Source organism: Hypanus sabinus, chromosome 7, assembly GCF_030144855.1.
Source record: "Hypanus sabinus isolate sHypSab1 chromosome 7, sHypSab1.hap1, whole genome shotgun sequence".
NCBI classification, from domain to species: Eukaryota; Metazoa; Chordata; class Chondrichthyes; order Myliobatiformes; family Dasyatidae; genus Hypanus; species Hypanus sabinus.
In genome coordinates, this window is record NC_082712.1 from 47,870,374 (window position 1) to 47,884,095 (window position 13,722).

The following is a 13,722-nucleotide window of genomic DNA, read 5'->3' on the forward strand; positions in this document are numbered from 1 at the left end:
TGACCCTATAATCACGAGTAATGACTCATTTATACAGGTGGAACAATGAGTTTCTGGTCAGTTTCTACTCAGATGGGGAAGTCAGTCACTAAAAGCCAAGGGTGACTGATTCAACTCACTCTTGCTGAAGATGGCCCCTGTCTGACTCTTTTGTGACACAAACTTTACAAATTCTTGACTGCTTGTCATCTTATCCATTATGCCTCAAACACATTTCCCAGTTCTGACCCATATCTTTTGATTTCTTTAATGTTCAGAACTCTCCGCTTTTTCTTAATTCTGATTCCTCCTATCCCATTTATTCAAATTAACTGGAATTAATTTCTTAATATACATATTTCCATGTCAATTGCAATTGAATGCACTGAATAACATTATCTCTTGGTGCTTACTTTCAAAAATATTTTGTTCCGAAACCTCAGCATTCAAGCCTCCTGCCACAGGATTGGGTTAAGGAATTCAATGGACTACTTTGATGAACACAGCACACAAGGTCTTCAAGAAACTAGTTACAGACAGACACATGGAACAAACCAATTCTGCTTTTACAAATGTCCTGAAATGAATGTGTCCCAAGGTCAGAAAATACTCAAAAATCACTCCACGTAGTTATCACACCTGCACAGTATTGCATTGAGCGGCATTAAAAGTACATAAGATTGATATAAAAGGACAGTTTACTTAAAGAGAAGGGAAACTAATTCTGCCATTCGTGGTTTCTGGTGTACTTTAAAAATTAATATTATGGGAGCTTTTTCGCATGTAGGGGTTCGGTAAGTCGACGTTCATAAGCCAGGGCGATCTGTGCTACGCAGTATTGGTTTCCCTTCGACAAAACTGGTTTATGAAGTAAGGAAATGGATAACCGTATAATCTTTTCATGTTCGGGAGGGTGGCGGCGAGTGAAGAAATTCGCCAGCATATCTCTCTCAGAACTTTTCGTAATTGTACATGGTCCCCACCCTTAAATTCGCCCCGGGATTCATGCTTTGAAATTCTGACTAACCACAGTTATACAAAGTTCATGACCGAGGAAAAACGTGCATTCGAAACGTGCAAGAACCAACATCATCAACAGGTGATTCTCCTTCCAATAATGCAACAAAAAAAATTATGAGGATTTTCCTGCAACCTTTACTGGAGATGACAACGGGTGACGTAACGGAAGTAGCAAGTATTTAATGGCAATAACACCGCGACTGTTACACTGCAGCCTGCTGGTTCAAGAGTTCACTGACAAACGAGAGGACGGTAAGGCAAGCTGCTTACTATTAACATATTCCGATCTTTATTATTGGTTTAAACAATTTTTACCCATACAATAATATGGAGGACATTACATAACAAAAAGAGAAAGATATTTTAAAAAGTCAGGAATTAAGTAATAGTATTAGAGTAGTTAGTGAAAAATTCATTGTAATAAATAAATAAAATTATCAGCTGATTTTAACATGAGTGAAACGTTATGATTTTTCTGAAAATACATTTAATTCTAGAGGCTTGTGTTGAGTCTGAAGGAATAATTTTGCTCATTGTTACATGTTATTCGTATTATTTTTGATCACAGTTGACTTGAGGTGAGGTGGGTCAGCTATTGGTGGATAGAGTGGCTTTTTCCAGCTGCTCTGAGCTGTTATGCTGAGAGCATAAGATAGTGTTTTGATCCACCATGAGAGTGTTGTCCTGTCCCTTCTTCCTGGGTCTTGGAGATATATTCTCGGCTGGGTACGCAGAAGGCTGCTGATGCTGGAAGCCGGAGGAACAGAGCGGGTCCTCCAGCTTGTCTGTTCATCTGGTATTCTGGGTTGATGGGCAGTGACTTTTCATTGAGGATCACGCATGCTGCCACACTGCTGGTAGTGAACATAAAAACAGCTGAACTGAGCACCTGTGCATCAGTGTGCAGACCACATTCTCAGGTTTCAGCCAGAGGAAAATTAAGCGGGCTGACCCAGGCAGCAACCACTGGAGATAGTGGGAAGCATCACTGTGGCTGTATGCTCAGGAAATTAAAGTTGCCAAGAAATGTGTTAATTGTTGTCGTGAGCACAGCTCCTTGCACAGTGTCATTAAGACACGAGCTTGTAACCGAAGGTGTATGCTGTAGCTGTATACTGACGATTGAATTAAATTGGTCATTGAAACTTAGAGCACTCCAGCACAGAGAGGGGACCTTTGGCTGATCTAGATAACGTAGAACCATTATTCTGCCTAGTCCCATCAATCTACATCTGGACCATATCCCTCCATACCCCTCCCATTGGTCTGTTGGTATAATTGGCACAGTCATGGGGCAATATAGTATGTGATGCTTTCTAAAATAGCAATGAAATTTCCATTTATCTGTAAGTTAATTACAGAATCAGCATGGATATTGATTTGATTTGTAAAAGAGTCCCCATAACAACTTGTCACTTGTAATAGTAGGGAGACTTCAACTGATCGTCATGTTGTATTTGTAATAATCTACTTTGTAATAGTTTAACTAAATAAGACATGATTTTTTTTTAGTTTAAATTTAACCATAGATATTGTAAACCACAAATTTAATCCATTTTTGATTTGGTTTCTGAGGTTAGTTTAACTTGGTTTCAGGCTTACACCTAACTAACAGGAATAACCTGCTAATCATTTCCAACTCATTACCTGCAACCTAGATAAGTCCGACTCTCCTTCACAAAACTTGTTCGGTCACATAAACCAGCCAGCCTCAACCAGTTGCTCCGTCTCGATACAGCAACCATGCGACAGTCAACCTCCTCCCTCGAAATCCCGGTCTCAAGCGCCCGAGAACTTCAATGGATCCCCGACACGATGCTGCAACTTCCTGTCTTCAAGCTCCAGCCATCTCTGTATGCTGTGGGCCGAGCCAAAGTTGCTTTTGTTGTCTCTCTCCTGGTTGGGTGAGCTCTGACCTGGGCTGCTGCCAACTGGGACAATAAAACACTCATTTATAATAAATACGAGGAATTCACCCGCTGAGATTCACTGGGTTTTCAATTATACCGGAAGTAAAAGGTAGGCAGCAGGGCAATGCGATGCCTGTGTCAAATCTTGCACTTGGAGCTGGATTACAACATGGAATTCGGAACCCTCGCGGCGATGTGTGGCTGGAATGTTGTCCCATTGCCATCACAGCCTTTCAGAATGCTTGAAAGATGAGCTGTCTACCCATAAGATGCCCATGGACCTCAAAAGCTTTACCAGTCTGGCCCTCTGAACTGACAAGCATCTTATGGGATGACCCTCCAGGTCCCTAGTTCCATTCCCGGAATAATTTCAGGCTGCAGCACCCTCATCAGCAATGCATCCAGAATCCATGAAGTTAGGAGGAGCTCCCCAATCCCTCAAGAGTGTGAACATAAGTGGAAAATGAACTTGTGCACCTACTGTAGAGCCTCCAATCACCCACGTTTCAGATACCCATTGCATCCTGGAAAACAGCACCAGCAGCTGAAGATGAGATGTGCTTGGACTCCCTATTGAGCCTATCTCACCCCTTCTGTATCACAGCCATTGATGTGTGTCCTTTGGCACCTGGGATGGTTAGAGCAAGCACATGACCTATGGACATAAGCATCGGAGGGAACCTTGAGTCCATCTGGCTCCTCCTTATTGACTCCTCTCATTGTGGGTTACTCCTGACTCTCCTCTCAAGACCCATGCTTCACCTGGCCATCCAGCTCTCTCATCCTGACAGGAAACGTGGAGGAGGTTTTACCCCAAAGCAGAACAGCAGAGATGATTTAGCAGTGATAGATAACTTTAAAGAACAACTGCAAAAGAACAAGCCTGAAGGGGTCACAAAACAAGATACGCAACAAGGCATGAAGGTTACTGAAGGCAAGGAGCAACTGGTTGAGGCTTCCTGGTTCTAATGAGTGAACAAGGAACATGGACGCAAGCACAGTTCAACTAGGTTGCAGGTGATGAGTTGGAAATGACTGGCATGTGATTCTCATTTGGAGACTGGAGGGTGTTTGTCTGTGCAGGCCTGACACTCATTCAAAGAAAAAACAATGACTTATTTAACGATTCCTTTAATAAAATATAACTAATGGGTTGGAAATTGTGATTTTCTTCAGGTAGCTTCAGAAAGATGAAGATAATCTCATTACTGTTTATTCTGGGAGCCCACATTCCCTCAAATGCAGGTATGACATTAATCTTTGAATTTATAAAGTATTTCAGCAATAGACATATACCTGAGCAAAACAATGTAGAATGAAAAACATATGATGGTGTTCCAGAGAGAACGGGTTTAAGAATTCATTAACATTCACTAAGGTGCTTTCTCTTTGGATCCCTAGTTGATGACTGATTCAAACAATGATGGGACTTGTAGCCAACAAAGACTAACCATATCAGTTATGAAAAGGCCCTTCAAGCAAAGCAGTGCTACAATGCATTCTGCTCTGCTGTCAGTGTACTTTTCTCCTGGTTTTCACTTACAATCAAGCAGACCGAAATGATTCTAGATTTGTTTACAGTGATTTTTTTTTTAATTGTTTGATTTTAAGCAGTGAGGGTTGGACAGAATTTTGATGCATCAATTTGCGCATATGAGATCAGAATTGTGACTTCCTGGAACCATCCTGTAGAGGTGCAGGCTTCCAGCTCTCAATTGCCCAACCCTCCGGGGCAAAAGGCTTCAGGAGAAGATGAAAAAAATGGAAATATATAATCTGTTAATTACGCTTCCTCATAACAAACTGCTGTGTAGGTGGAAGTTCCCAGAGAGCAATTTCTCAGAATAGCTCACAGCCCACATATACAGTATATAGCATTGGTTTAGAGTAGAAAGAGAAACAAAGTAACTTCCAGTAATTTAGTCTAGTCATAAGTGCCAAATTACAAGCAAAATGAATGTAATTTGAAATTGATAGGGGGTCTGATGACATTGTCATTCACCAGAACTGAATCGCTGAATTAACTTGATCATTATAAACAATTGCATATTCTAACTATAATTCAACTGGGCTTTCTGGCTACCATTTCATCTCTCAGTCATTCAGATTTCAAACACAATCTTCTGGCCAATCCAAGTTGTCTGTTTCAGTTAACCACAGGGTGTATTTCCATGGGCTGTCTCCTGATGGCTCACCAGTAGTAAAGTGGTAGAAACCTTGGGGGGGAAAAATGGTGTCATTGCCATTTCTCCAGGGCTGGTCTATCAACAGGATTGGGGGAAACTCGGAGCTTGGAGAATGACCAGAGAAATTCACTTCTTCACAGTTATGCAGAGATCATTTCAGTAACACCAAGTTTTGATGTTTCAGCTCTTTTTATGGTCACTGCTCCAAGACTGTTCTATACAGCATCCTTTGGGAATAACATCACTATGGAGTGCATATTTCCAGTTGAATCCAATTTCCATGTGAATATGTTAAAAGTATTCTGGTATCACATCCTGGAAAATGGAACTTCTCAGCTGGTGTATAAACTGCACAATGGGAAAGTTGTTCTCGAGGACCAGGCGGTCGAATACAGAGAAAGAGTAGCCCTGTTACTGGATGAGCTTCACAATGGGCGTGCTGTACTGGAGATCAACCAAGTGAGAGTGAGTGATGCAGGGACCTACCGCTGTGTTATTGCCCTCAATGGTGTGGATTACAAAGAATCTGCTCTGAGAGTTACAGGTAAACAAGACAACTCCTCATTTCTGGTCTAGTACCTGACTGATTCTGATTCTATTTATGTTCTTCTCACCACAACACATAAAGGGAATATATGTTTGCTTCCTATATAGTGAACTCTTGATCTCAGATATGCCGTCCCATTGATGCCCAGAAAGAAGAGTTAAAACTTGTGTAAAACAAGACCTGAACATGCATCGCTTGTCTCCACATTTGTGCCTTAATAGTTAACTTCACCTGGAGCAGATTTCCCATCTGATGACAATAAATAGGATGTTAACTAAAAGCTGTAAGCAGGAGCTTAAGCAAATATCAATAAGAGTTCTCTGCAGTGTTAAATAGGCTGTACATAACTACACTTCAAAAGATAGACTCCTGCTATAAGGCTTCTGGAACTTTAGATTTCCTCATAGCCTTGCCCTCACTTTTCTGAACCTTTTCCAATATGTCCATACTCCCTCAATTCGTGACCGCGTTCCATCGCAACATTATTTGCTACGGATTCCCCTCCAATCACCTATCATCTTGACATGAAAACATATTGTTGTTCCTTCACTATTCCTGAGTCATAATCCTAAAATGATCAACCTGCAGCAAGCAGATAGCTGAACACCATTTACATAATGAATGGTTATCAAAAATTATGGACCTTGCCAAAAACTGTGGCATCCAGAAAAGCAAAGTAATTCACCAGCCACAATACCTTCAGCTTCCAAGTCTTGAGCTCTGGGATCTCCTCCCTAAACTTTTATATCTTTCTGCCTATCTTTACTTATTTAAACATACTGTGTGTGAGCCAAAAATCTAGTCAACTACCAGACATCTCTTTAAATTTTGGGCTATTGAATAATGCTCTTCTGTAGAGTCTTGGGATACTTTACTATGCTAGAACTGTGACAAGTTGTTGTAGTATTGTCTCCAAATTAAATCAAATGTTGCAATTCTATTTTACAGCATCATATAAAGACATAGAGACCCTCAACACCAAGGGAAAAATGGAGACAGAATTTGTTTGCCGATCATCTGGGTACCCCTTAGCTGAAGTCGTGTGGTACAATGCAAATGGTGCTGACCTTAATAAAACTGCCAATACCACCCACTTTACTGGCACCAATGGACTCTATAACATACGTAGTGTACTTAGGATACGGGCAGAAACTAATGAAACATATATATGCATGTTTCGGATTAAAGACCTTAATATGTCTACTTCTGCGGTTTTACAAATTAAAGGTAGGTCACTTCTGTTTATTTTTGCTAAATACACTTAAAGCAATATTTACTGAATTTGTTACACTGGTACCTTCAATTTTGTGATTGGCATTTCCATGTCCTATAAACCTAGCTTTAAAAAAGAAATTTTCTTAGAATTTCATCTTTTCAAATACATTATTTCTAGTTGTACAATATAGATAACACAAACAATATTAATATGGTGATGTAACTTACAGTATATCAATTCAGTTATTTGTCACATACTATACATATATCACATACCATTTCTTTTTCAGAATCACCAACACAGTAATTGGAAAATAATGTTAACTTAAACACTACAACTATTTCTGTGCATTCCTATGAATATTATCCTCTGCACATCTATATTAAGATGCCAGATTTACAGCAATAATGGAAGAAAAGCTCCCATGACAGAATACCTTTAAACACAGTACTAGCATAATTTTGTGGAGCAGTACTTCATTCATTCATTGTGTGCCATGTTGTGTGGCATGGGCAATGGTGGTCTTGACCGTGGCTGTTTTTGGTAAATTTTTCTCCAGAAATGATTTGCCATTGCCTTCTTCTGGGCAGTGTCTTTACAAGATGGCAGAGCCCTGCTATTATCAATACTGGTCATAAGTTGCCTGCCTGGTATCAGTGGTTGTATATTCATGCAGCAGCTGCTCATACGACCATCCACCACCTGCTCTAGTGGCTTCATCTGACCCTGACTGGGGTCTAAGCAGGTGCCACTTCTGCTTAGACCCACAGAGTAGCAGAGGGATAAGTGCCTTACATCTCCTTTGTAGAGACACATCTCTATCCTGCTACACAGTACTATGTATTCCAAAAACAGTTAACAAAAGGCTATCTTTTTGCTTTTTGAATTGCCTTCTATTCTCTAATTAATAATTAAGCTCTCAGAAGAACTCAGGAAAATAGGTATTGAGTGGAAATTTAAAAATCTGTTAAGGTAGCATTAGGAATCTATCACAGGGATTTAGAGTCTGTTCCGTCACTATTTGCACGGAGTCAGACATTTTGAGATGGTAACATCCAACTGTTGTTAGCAACCATACTATTATCTTAACATATTATTTCTTAATTCTGAAAGTTCAACTTGAAGTACACAATGTTTAATTATCACTACCCCTTTTTTTTTTTCAGAAATAAAAAGCATTGATGACCTGCCAGTGAATACAATCACATCAATGAGAAGGAGTTACCTCATCGCTACAGTCATTATTCCTTTGTCAGTTCTTCTTGGAATCATTGTTGTCCTGATAAAATTAAGAAGACATTGGCAAGGTAGGTAATTGTTGTGCATGAAGAAAATGTTTCTTTACGCCATATAGGATAATCATGAAAGAGTTCAGATGTTTCAATCAGTTTATTCTGAGAAATGTAATTTTACACTAGGTAACTACCTTTGTTAGGCAATTAAATAGCTGAGCATTGAAAGTCATAATACACTTAAGTGAAGAAGGAGGACCCCCTTTACCATAAAGCATTCTTAGCCCTAAACAAATCACTAAACCTTTGCAATAGTTTTAAGTAATTATGGTTTAATTAGAGTGAAGTTTAACCTTTCCATCCAGTAAACTGAAATATATCTCAGCCGAGGCAGATGTAAGGCTTTAATTTCTTTTTGTTCTAAAATAATTTTATAAAGACATCAACAAAGCTTAAATTAAAATGCTGTCCTCCTTGTCCAGAATGCACTCCTGACTATGAAGTGCCCAAACCTCAGCTATAGCAGTCCTCAGAGCCTCTTACTACTGGAGAGGAGAAATCTTACAAGTTCCATCTCCTGATTGTTGTCCAGTGATCTTGCAGGCAAGTGGACTTTTATGGATATTGAGCAAGAACAGGGTTTTGCATTCAGGATTGCAATCAATGATTGGCCATAAGAAGTCAATATTATACTACTGATCATTCAGTGGATTCTAATCTCCCAACTTGTAACATAACAGAAGGATTGAGGTTAAAACTGAAGAAGCATCCTTAAAGCTTTTTCCATGTGATAATCCAGTGAAATGGACAACTTAGTGAAATTCAGGCTTGATGATGTAGCAGAGCAGCTACTTCTATTCAACAGAAAGTAAAATCATGTATAGTATGGGAACAGGAATTAATTGATGTTATCATCCATCTTCCACTATGCTGCAAGTTGGACTTTCCCATCCCCCACCACACCACAGGCCATTATTCCAAGACCCCTATCACATCCAAAAGGCTAACTCGTATTTTAAAAATGACATTTTTCTTGTTTCTGCCTTTGCAATTATCATAAATCTATGACTGCATTAGCAGAAAAGGAATCTGACCCCCCCCACCCCCACCACCCCTACACTTAATATTCAAAACTTCAGTCTGTAGAGATGCAGGTAAAGTTTTAGAATGACACATCATTATGGTCAAAAGTAGATGGAATGAGATTTACCCTGAAGATTGCATATGACTGATTTGTGGATAAAGATTACCTACCTTTCAACAGTATTTCCTGGTAGGACAACAAGTGAGCCACTTGGAAATAATTGTATTTGATGTGCAATTTGTATTTCTGACTTTATGAGAGTGTTTGGACTTATTAGTTAAAGGACGGGTGAAACTGAAGAAATAAAGTTGGCTGAGATAGCTTAAGGAATGCCTGTAATCGATTGGTGTTACCAGGATATGGAAACAGATTAGTGTTGTTTTAACACATTGAACTGAAATCTTCCACAGAGTCATAAATTTCTTTGTTAGGCTATATGAGTAAGTAATCTGCAGTAAATAGCTGTATGTACAGTTATGTATATCTTTTTCTTTGTATTTAGCCAAGAAAAAAATTGCCGAAGCCAGATTGCTGATATGAACTCTTCTCTGCTTGAAGTGGAAAGAATATTTTGAATGCAACACCAAGTTTTTCTTTCGGTAAATGAGAACTATGGACATTTCTACTACACTGAACTGGCACACAGTCATGCCTTATTGTAGAAGTACAGTGAATGTGAAGTTTTAAAAAGAAGCAGACCCCTCACATTCAATTTCTTAAGCAAAGCATCCAGCTTGCTTCTCCTTCAAAGATGTGTAGAAACGATCCTTCTTTGTGCAATGATACGGTATCAGTAATCATTGCACTTTCACTGCCTGAGAGTTGGCTCCATATTAACTAAATATTGTATTGGATTTACATAAATCCATTGTTCAATAAGTAAACAAACAGCCAGACTGTATGTTTTGGCTACTGTGTCTCCAAGGGCTGCCTGGTCTGTCCAGCAACAGAAAACAAGAAGAAAAAAAATTTTAAATCTAAAGCGAAAATAGCCACAGAGGCCAGTTAACTGGGAAATTTTAAGGTTTTTGTGGAAGGGGAACTTCTTGAACTTGTAACTTCTGCAAGTGGAATTGTTTTATAACTGATTCAAACCAGAACAAGAGGGAAACCTTTGTATATGCTTGTGCTAATACTTGGGCACCACAGGCCCTTTTTGAAGAATATTATAGAGAAAGAGAGGCGGAAGTAATATAACTCTGAAAGTTTAGATTGAAATCAATTTTTTTGAAATCATTTTCTATGTATTGTTTAGTTCCCATCATTCATAAAATGCTCGGCAGCATTCCATTAAGCACAAGAGATGCTGCAGATGTTGGAAACCCAGAGTAACACATACAAAATGCTGGAGGAACTCAGTAGGTCAGGCAGCATCTATGGAGAGGAATAAAGAGCTGAGACACTTCTTCAGTATACTCGGTACCTTCAAATCATTTTCTGAGCGACCTGTAGAACACAATTCAGCTCCAGAGTGAAACTCGGCAGCACTGTATTTTTTTTAGTGGTATCAACCTCTTTTGCAAAAAAATCAAAATTGTTGCTAACCTCCTTGTAGTTGGCTCATTTAATTTGGGGAAAGGAGTAAAAAGGATGCAAGCAAAGGTTTTTTTTAAAAAAAAGCAAAACTAATAAGAAGGGACCATTTAAGGCCTTAAGGATGTAACTTTGGCCAAGTAGCAAACCCAGTAGCACAAGTAAGTTGCAAGGTTTCGTATGTCAATGCAGTTATTATTTGTGTGGGTGTTTTTTTTAAATAGTGACAAGTAAACAAATACAGATATGTAGAGGGATGATGTTGTTAAAATCTCTGAATCCTCCTAGAATTCCTGTTAACTTTCATGATGTTATACTTGAGCTTAAGTTTTCTTTATTGATGTCCGTTGTACATTTGCTTTCTCTCATTCAATATTTGTTTACTGTGAAACACTGAAGTTTGATTTTTGTATTCTAAGTTTATCAATTATTTTATTGTTAAACAATGCCTGAATAGGGAATTTACTTTTTTAAGAGGAATTTTTAAGGGTGATATTGCCAATGTGAAGCTGTATTGAAGACTGATTTAAGTAAATCAGTAGGACAATAATAAGTCTTAATACAACATTCAAATAGATTATCAAAATACCTATACTGTATATTCTCAGTAAATACAAATGAACACAACAGAATTAATGTAAAACTGCGCACAATAAGACAAACAATGTGCATAAGATAACAAGCTGTGCCAATACAAAAAGAATAGTAATAATAATAAATGAATAAGCAATGTATCAAGAACATGAGATAATGAGTCCTTGAAAGTGAATCCATAAGTTGTGGGAACCATTTAGTGTTCGGGTGAGTGAAGTTTCCCCTCTGGTTCAAGAGCCTGACGGGTGAGGGGTAATAACTGCTCCTAAACCTGTTGATGTGGGCCATTGTTCATTACAAAGGAATATTGCCATTTCCTGCTTAAATTACTCTCTACTCCTTTGTGATTACTGGCGTAATGGCTGAATTTTGTGGAAGATGCCTTTATTGCACAAAGATTATAAGAACTTCAAAATAGTGAATAACATTTTTTTAAAACTCCATAAATAAGCTTAATTTTCAAAGAAATAAATGTTGCACTGTAAATGTTGCACTGTAAATGTTGCACTGTAAATGTTGCACTGTAAATGTTGCACTGTAAATGTTACATTGTAAATGTATTGTAAACAAATCTATTTATATATATTCAATTTGATGGTGTATGTTTTATATGAAACTAAATATATAATTAAAAATTAAGTTTTGTATTTAAAAACCTACTTAGTGTGTGTATTTATGTAAGTTTGAAATCATTTAGACTGTTATGAAGAGCTTGGAAATTAAATTGGTTGGCTACAAAAACAGGGTTGAGAATCACAGTGCATGCATGATGTCAAAGTGCAATTGACCACAGGCTTTCTGCCTGTTCACTATAACAATTGTTGCCTGTAGCCACTACTCCTCGACTGGATAGATCGATGCTTTATTGATCCCAAAGGAAATCACAGTGTCACGGTAGCGTTACAAGTGCACAGATATACAAATATTAGAAGAGAAGTAGAAGAATAAAAAATAAATTACCACAGTCAAACAGACTACATGAAATCTGACTGATTTCATCACTTCCTACCATTTAAAGCTAGCCTGCAACCATCGAAGAGAATGTGTGTTACAGCTGGAACAAGTGCCGAGATTATTGGGAATAGTTTGCTCTCCAATATTCAGCAACACGTAATCATGGGAGAATATGCATGGGAGTTTTTGACCCTGGAATCAAGGTCTTGCTGAATGATGTGCAAAGAAGGAGAAATAGCGTCATTCTCAGTGTAGACTGGTGATCTATCATGTACACAGCTAGAAGGCAGTGAATAGAGGAAGTGAGAACTTGGGTCAATAGACGTGAATGTCTTCAGCTACTTCACTGAGTGAGAGAGAGGTGAGTCTTTTGGCACAATTTATCTATGCTGGCCAAGATGCTGACCAAGTTAATTGAATTTGTCCTAAATCCCTCTAAATCAGTGATTCTCAATGCTTTTTTGGCCATGGCCCCCTTAGGAGCTCTTCTCAGGTTCCAGGGCCCCCCTTTCAAACAGGGATACAACACGAACAGATAGACAGAAAATCATTTATTATTGAACACCAAGAAAACTGGAACATTCTGACATAATGGATAAAACTTTTAAAAAAAGACTGTATTAAATTAAACATCTATCAGGCCTAATGCGATCCTTGAGCTTGACGCTTTTCTGCAAGTTTCATGAGATCAGGCTCCAAATTAGACAATGACAGTCGGAGGTCACCTCTTGTTGTGACAATTCTGTTCCTGGATTTTGTCAAGGAAATTACTTTGCAGAATCCACTCTCAACCAAATATGTTGAGGGAAAGGCAATAAAAAATATTTGGGCTTTTTCCCACAGTGTTGTAAATTTATTCGGCAGATCACTCTTGATCCAAAAATCTTTTTGAAACTGACTGAACTGACGATGTGCAGTTATATCACTCTGAAGTTCAATCAAACTCTCTTGAAATTCTGCCTCAACTTGGGTGGGTTGTACTTCAAATGGATTCAAAATCCAATCCAGGATACCGAGGTTTAATGGGTCATTAAATCCTTCTTGCATATCCTTGTGTATCTGCTTGAGATGTTTCACATAAACGGTAAGGTCATCGTCCTTCAGTGCCTCTGCGATCTTCTTCAGATTTGGAAATTGTATAAGTTCCTGATGTCCCAAACACATATACTTTAAAGTTACTAGGCTAAAAAAAGCCTAGCAAGACATGCTGATCTTCAGAGAATGAATGAGAGAACCCTTGATTGAATACGTTGACCTGGTGCAGTCTGATTCACGATTGACTCTGAAGTGAGGCTGTGTGGGAGGGGCTTAAGCAATGAATTTACCAGGTGTGCCGAATTCAAATGGTGTGTTGGAAAGATATTATAAATAGAAGGGAAACTATAGACTCCAATGAAGGTTGCTGCTTGGGTTTTTCATTCGTTCAGTTACCAGGGCCTCCATAAACACCTGGGACTCCCCTTCCCA

General features: G+C 38.6%; 1 protein-coding gene across 1 annotated transcript; it reads left to right on the forward strand.

Moving 5' to 3' along the window:
* The first annotated feature begins 1,147 nt into the window (after positions 1–1,147).
* On the forward strand, positions 1,148–11,886 carry LOC132396324 (programmed cell death 1 ligand 1-like). Its single transcript, XM_059973841.1, has 6 exons — positions 1,148–1,251; positions 4,086–4,154; positions 5,280–5,639; positions 6,591–6,869; positions 8,025–8,165; positions 9,677–11,886. The coding sequence occupies exons 1-6, from the start codon at positions 1,182–1,184 to the stop codon at positions 9,712–9,714; spliced, it is 957 nt and encodes a 318-aa protein (XP_059829824.1). The 5' UTR covers positions 1,148–1,181; the 3' UTR covers positions 9,715–11,886.
* The last annotated feature ends 1,836 nt before the right edge of the window (positions 11,887–13,722 follow it).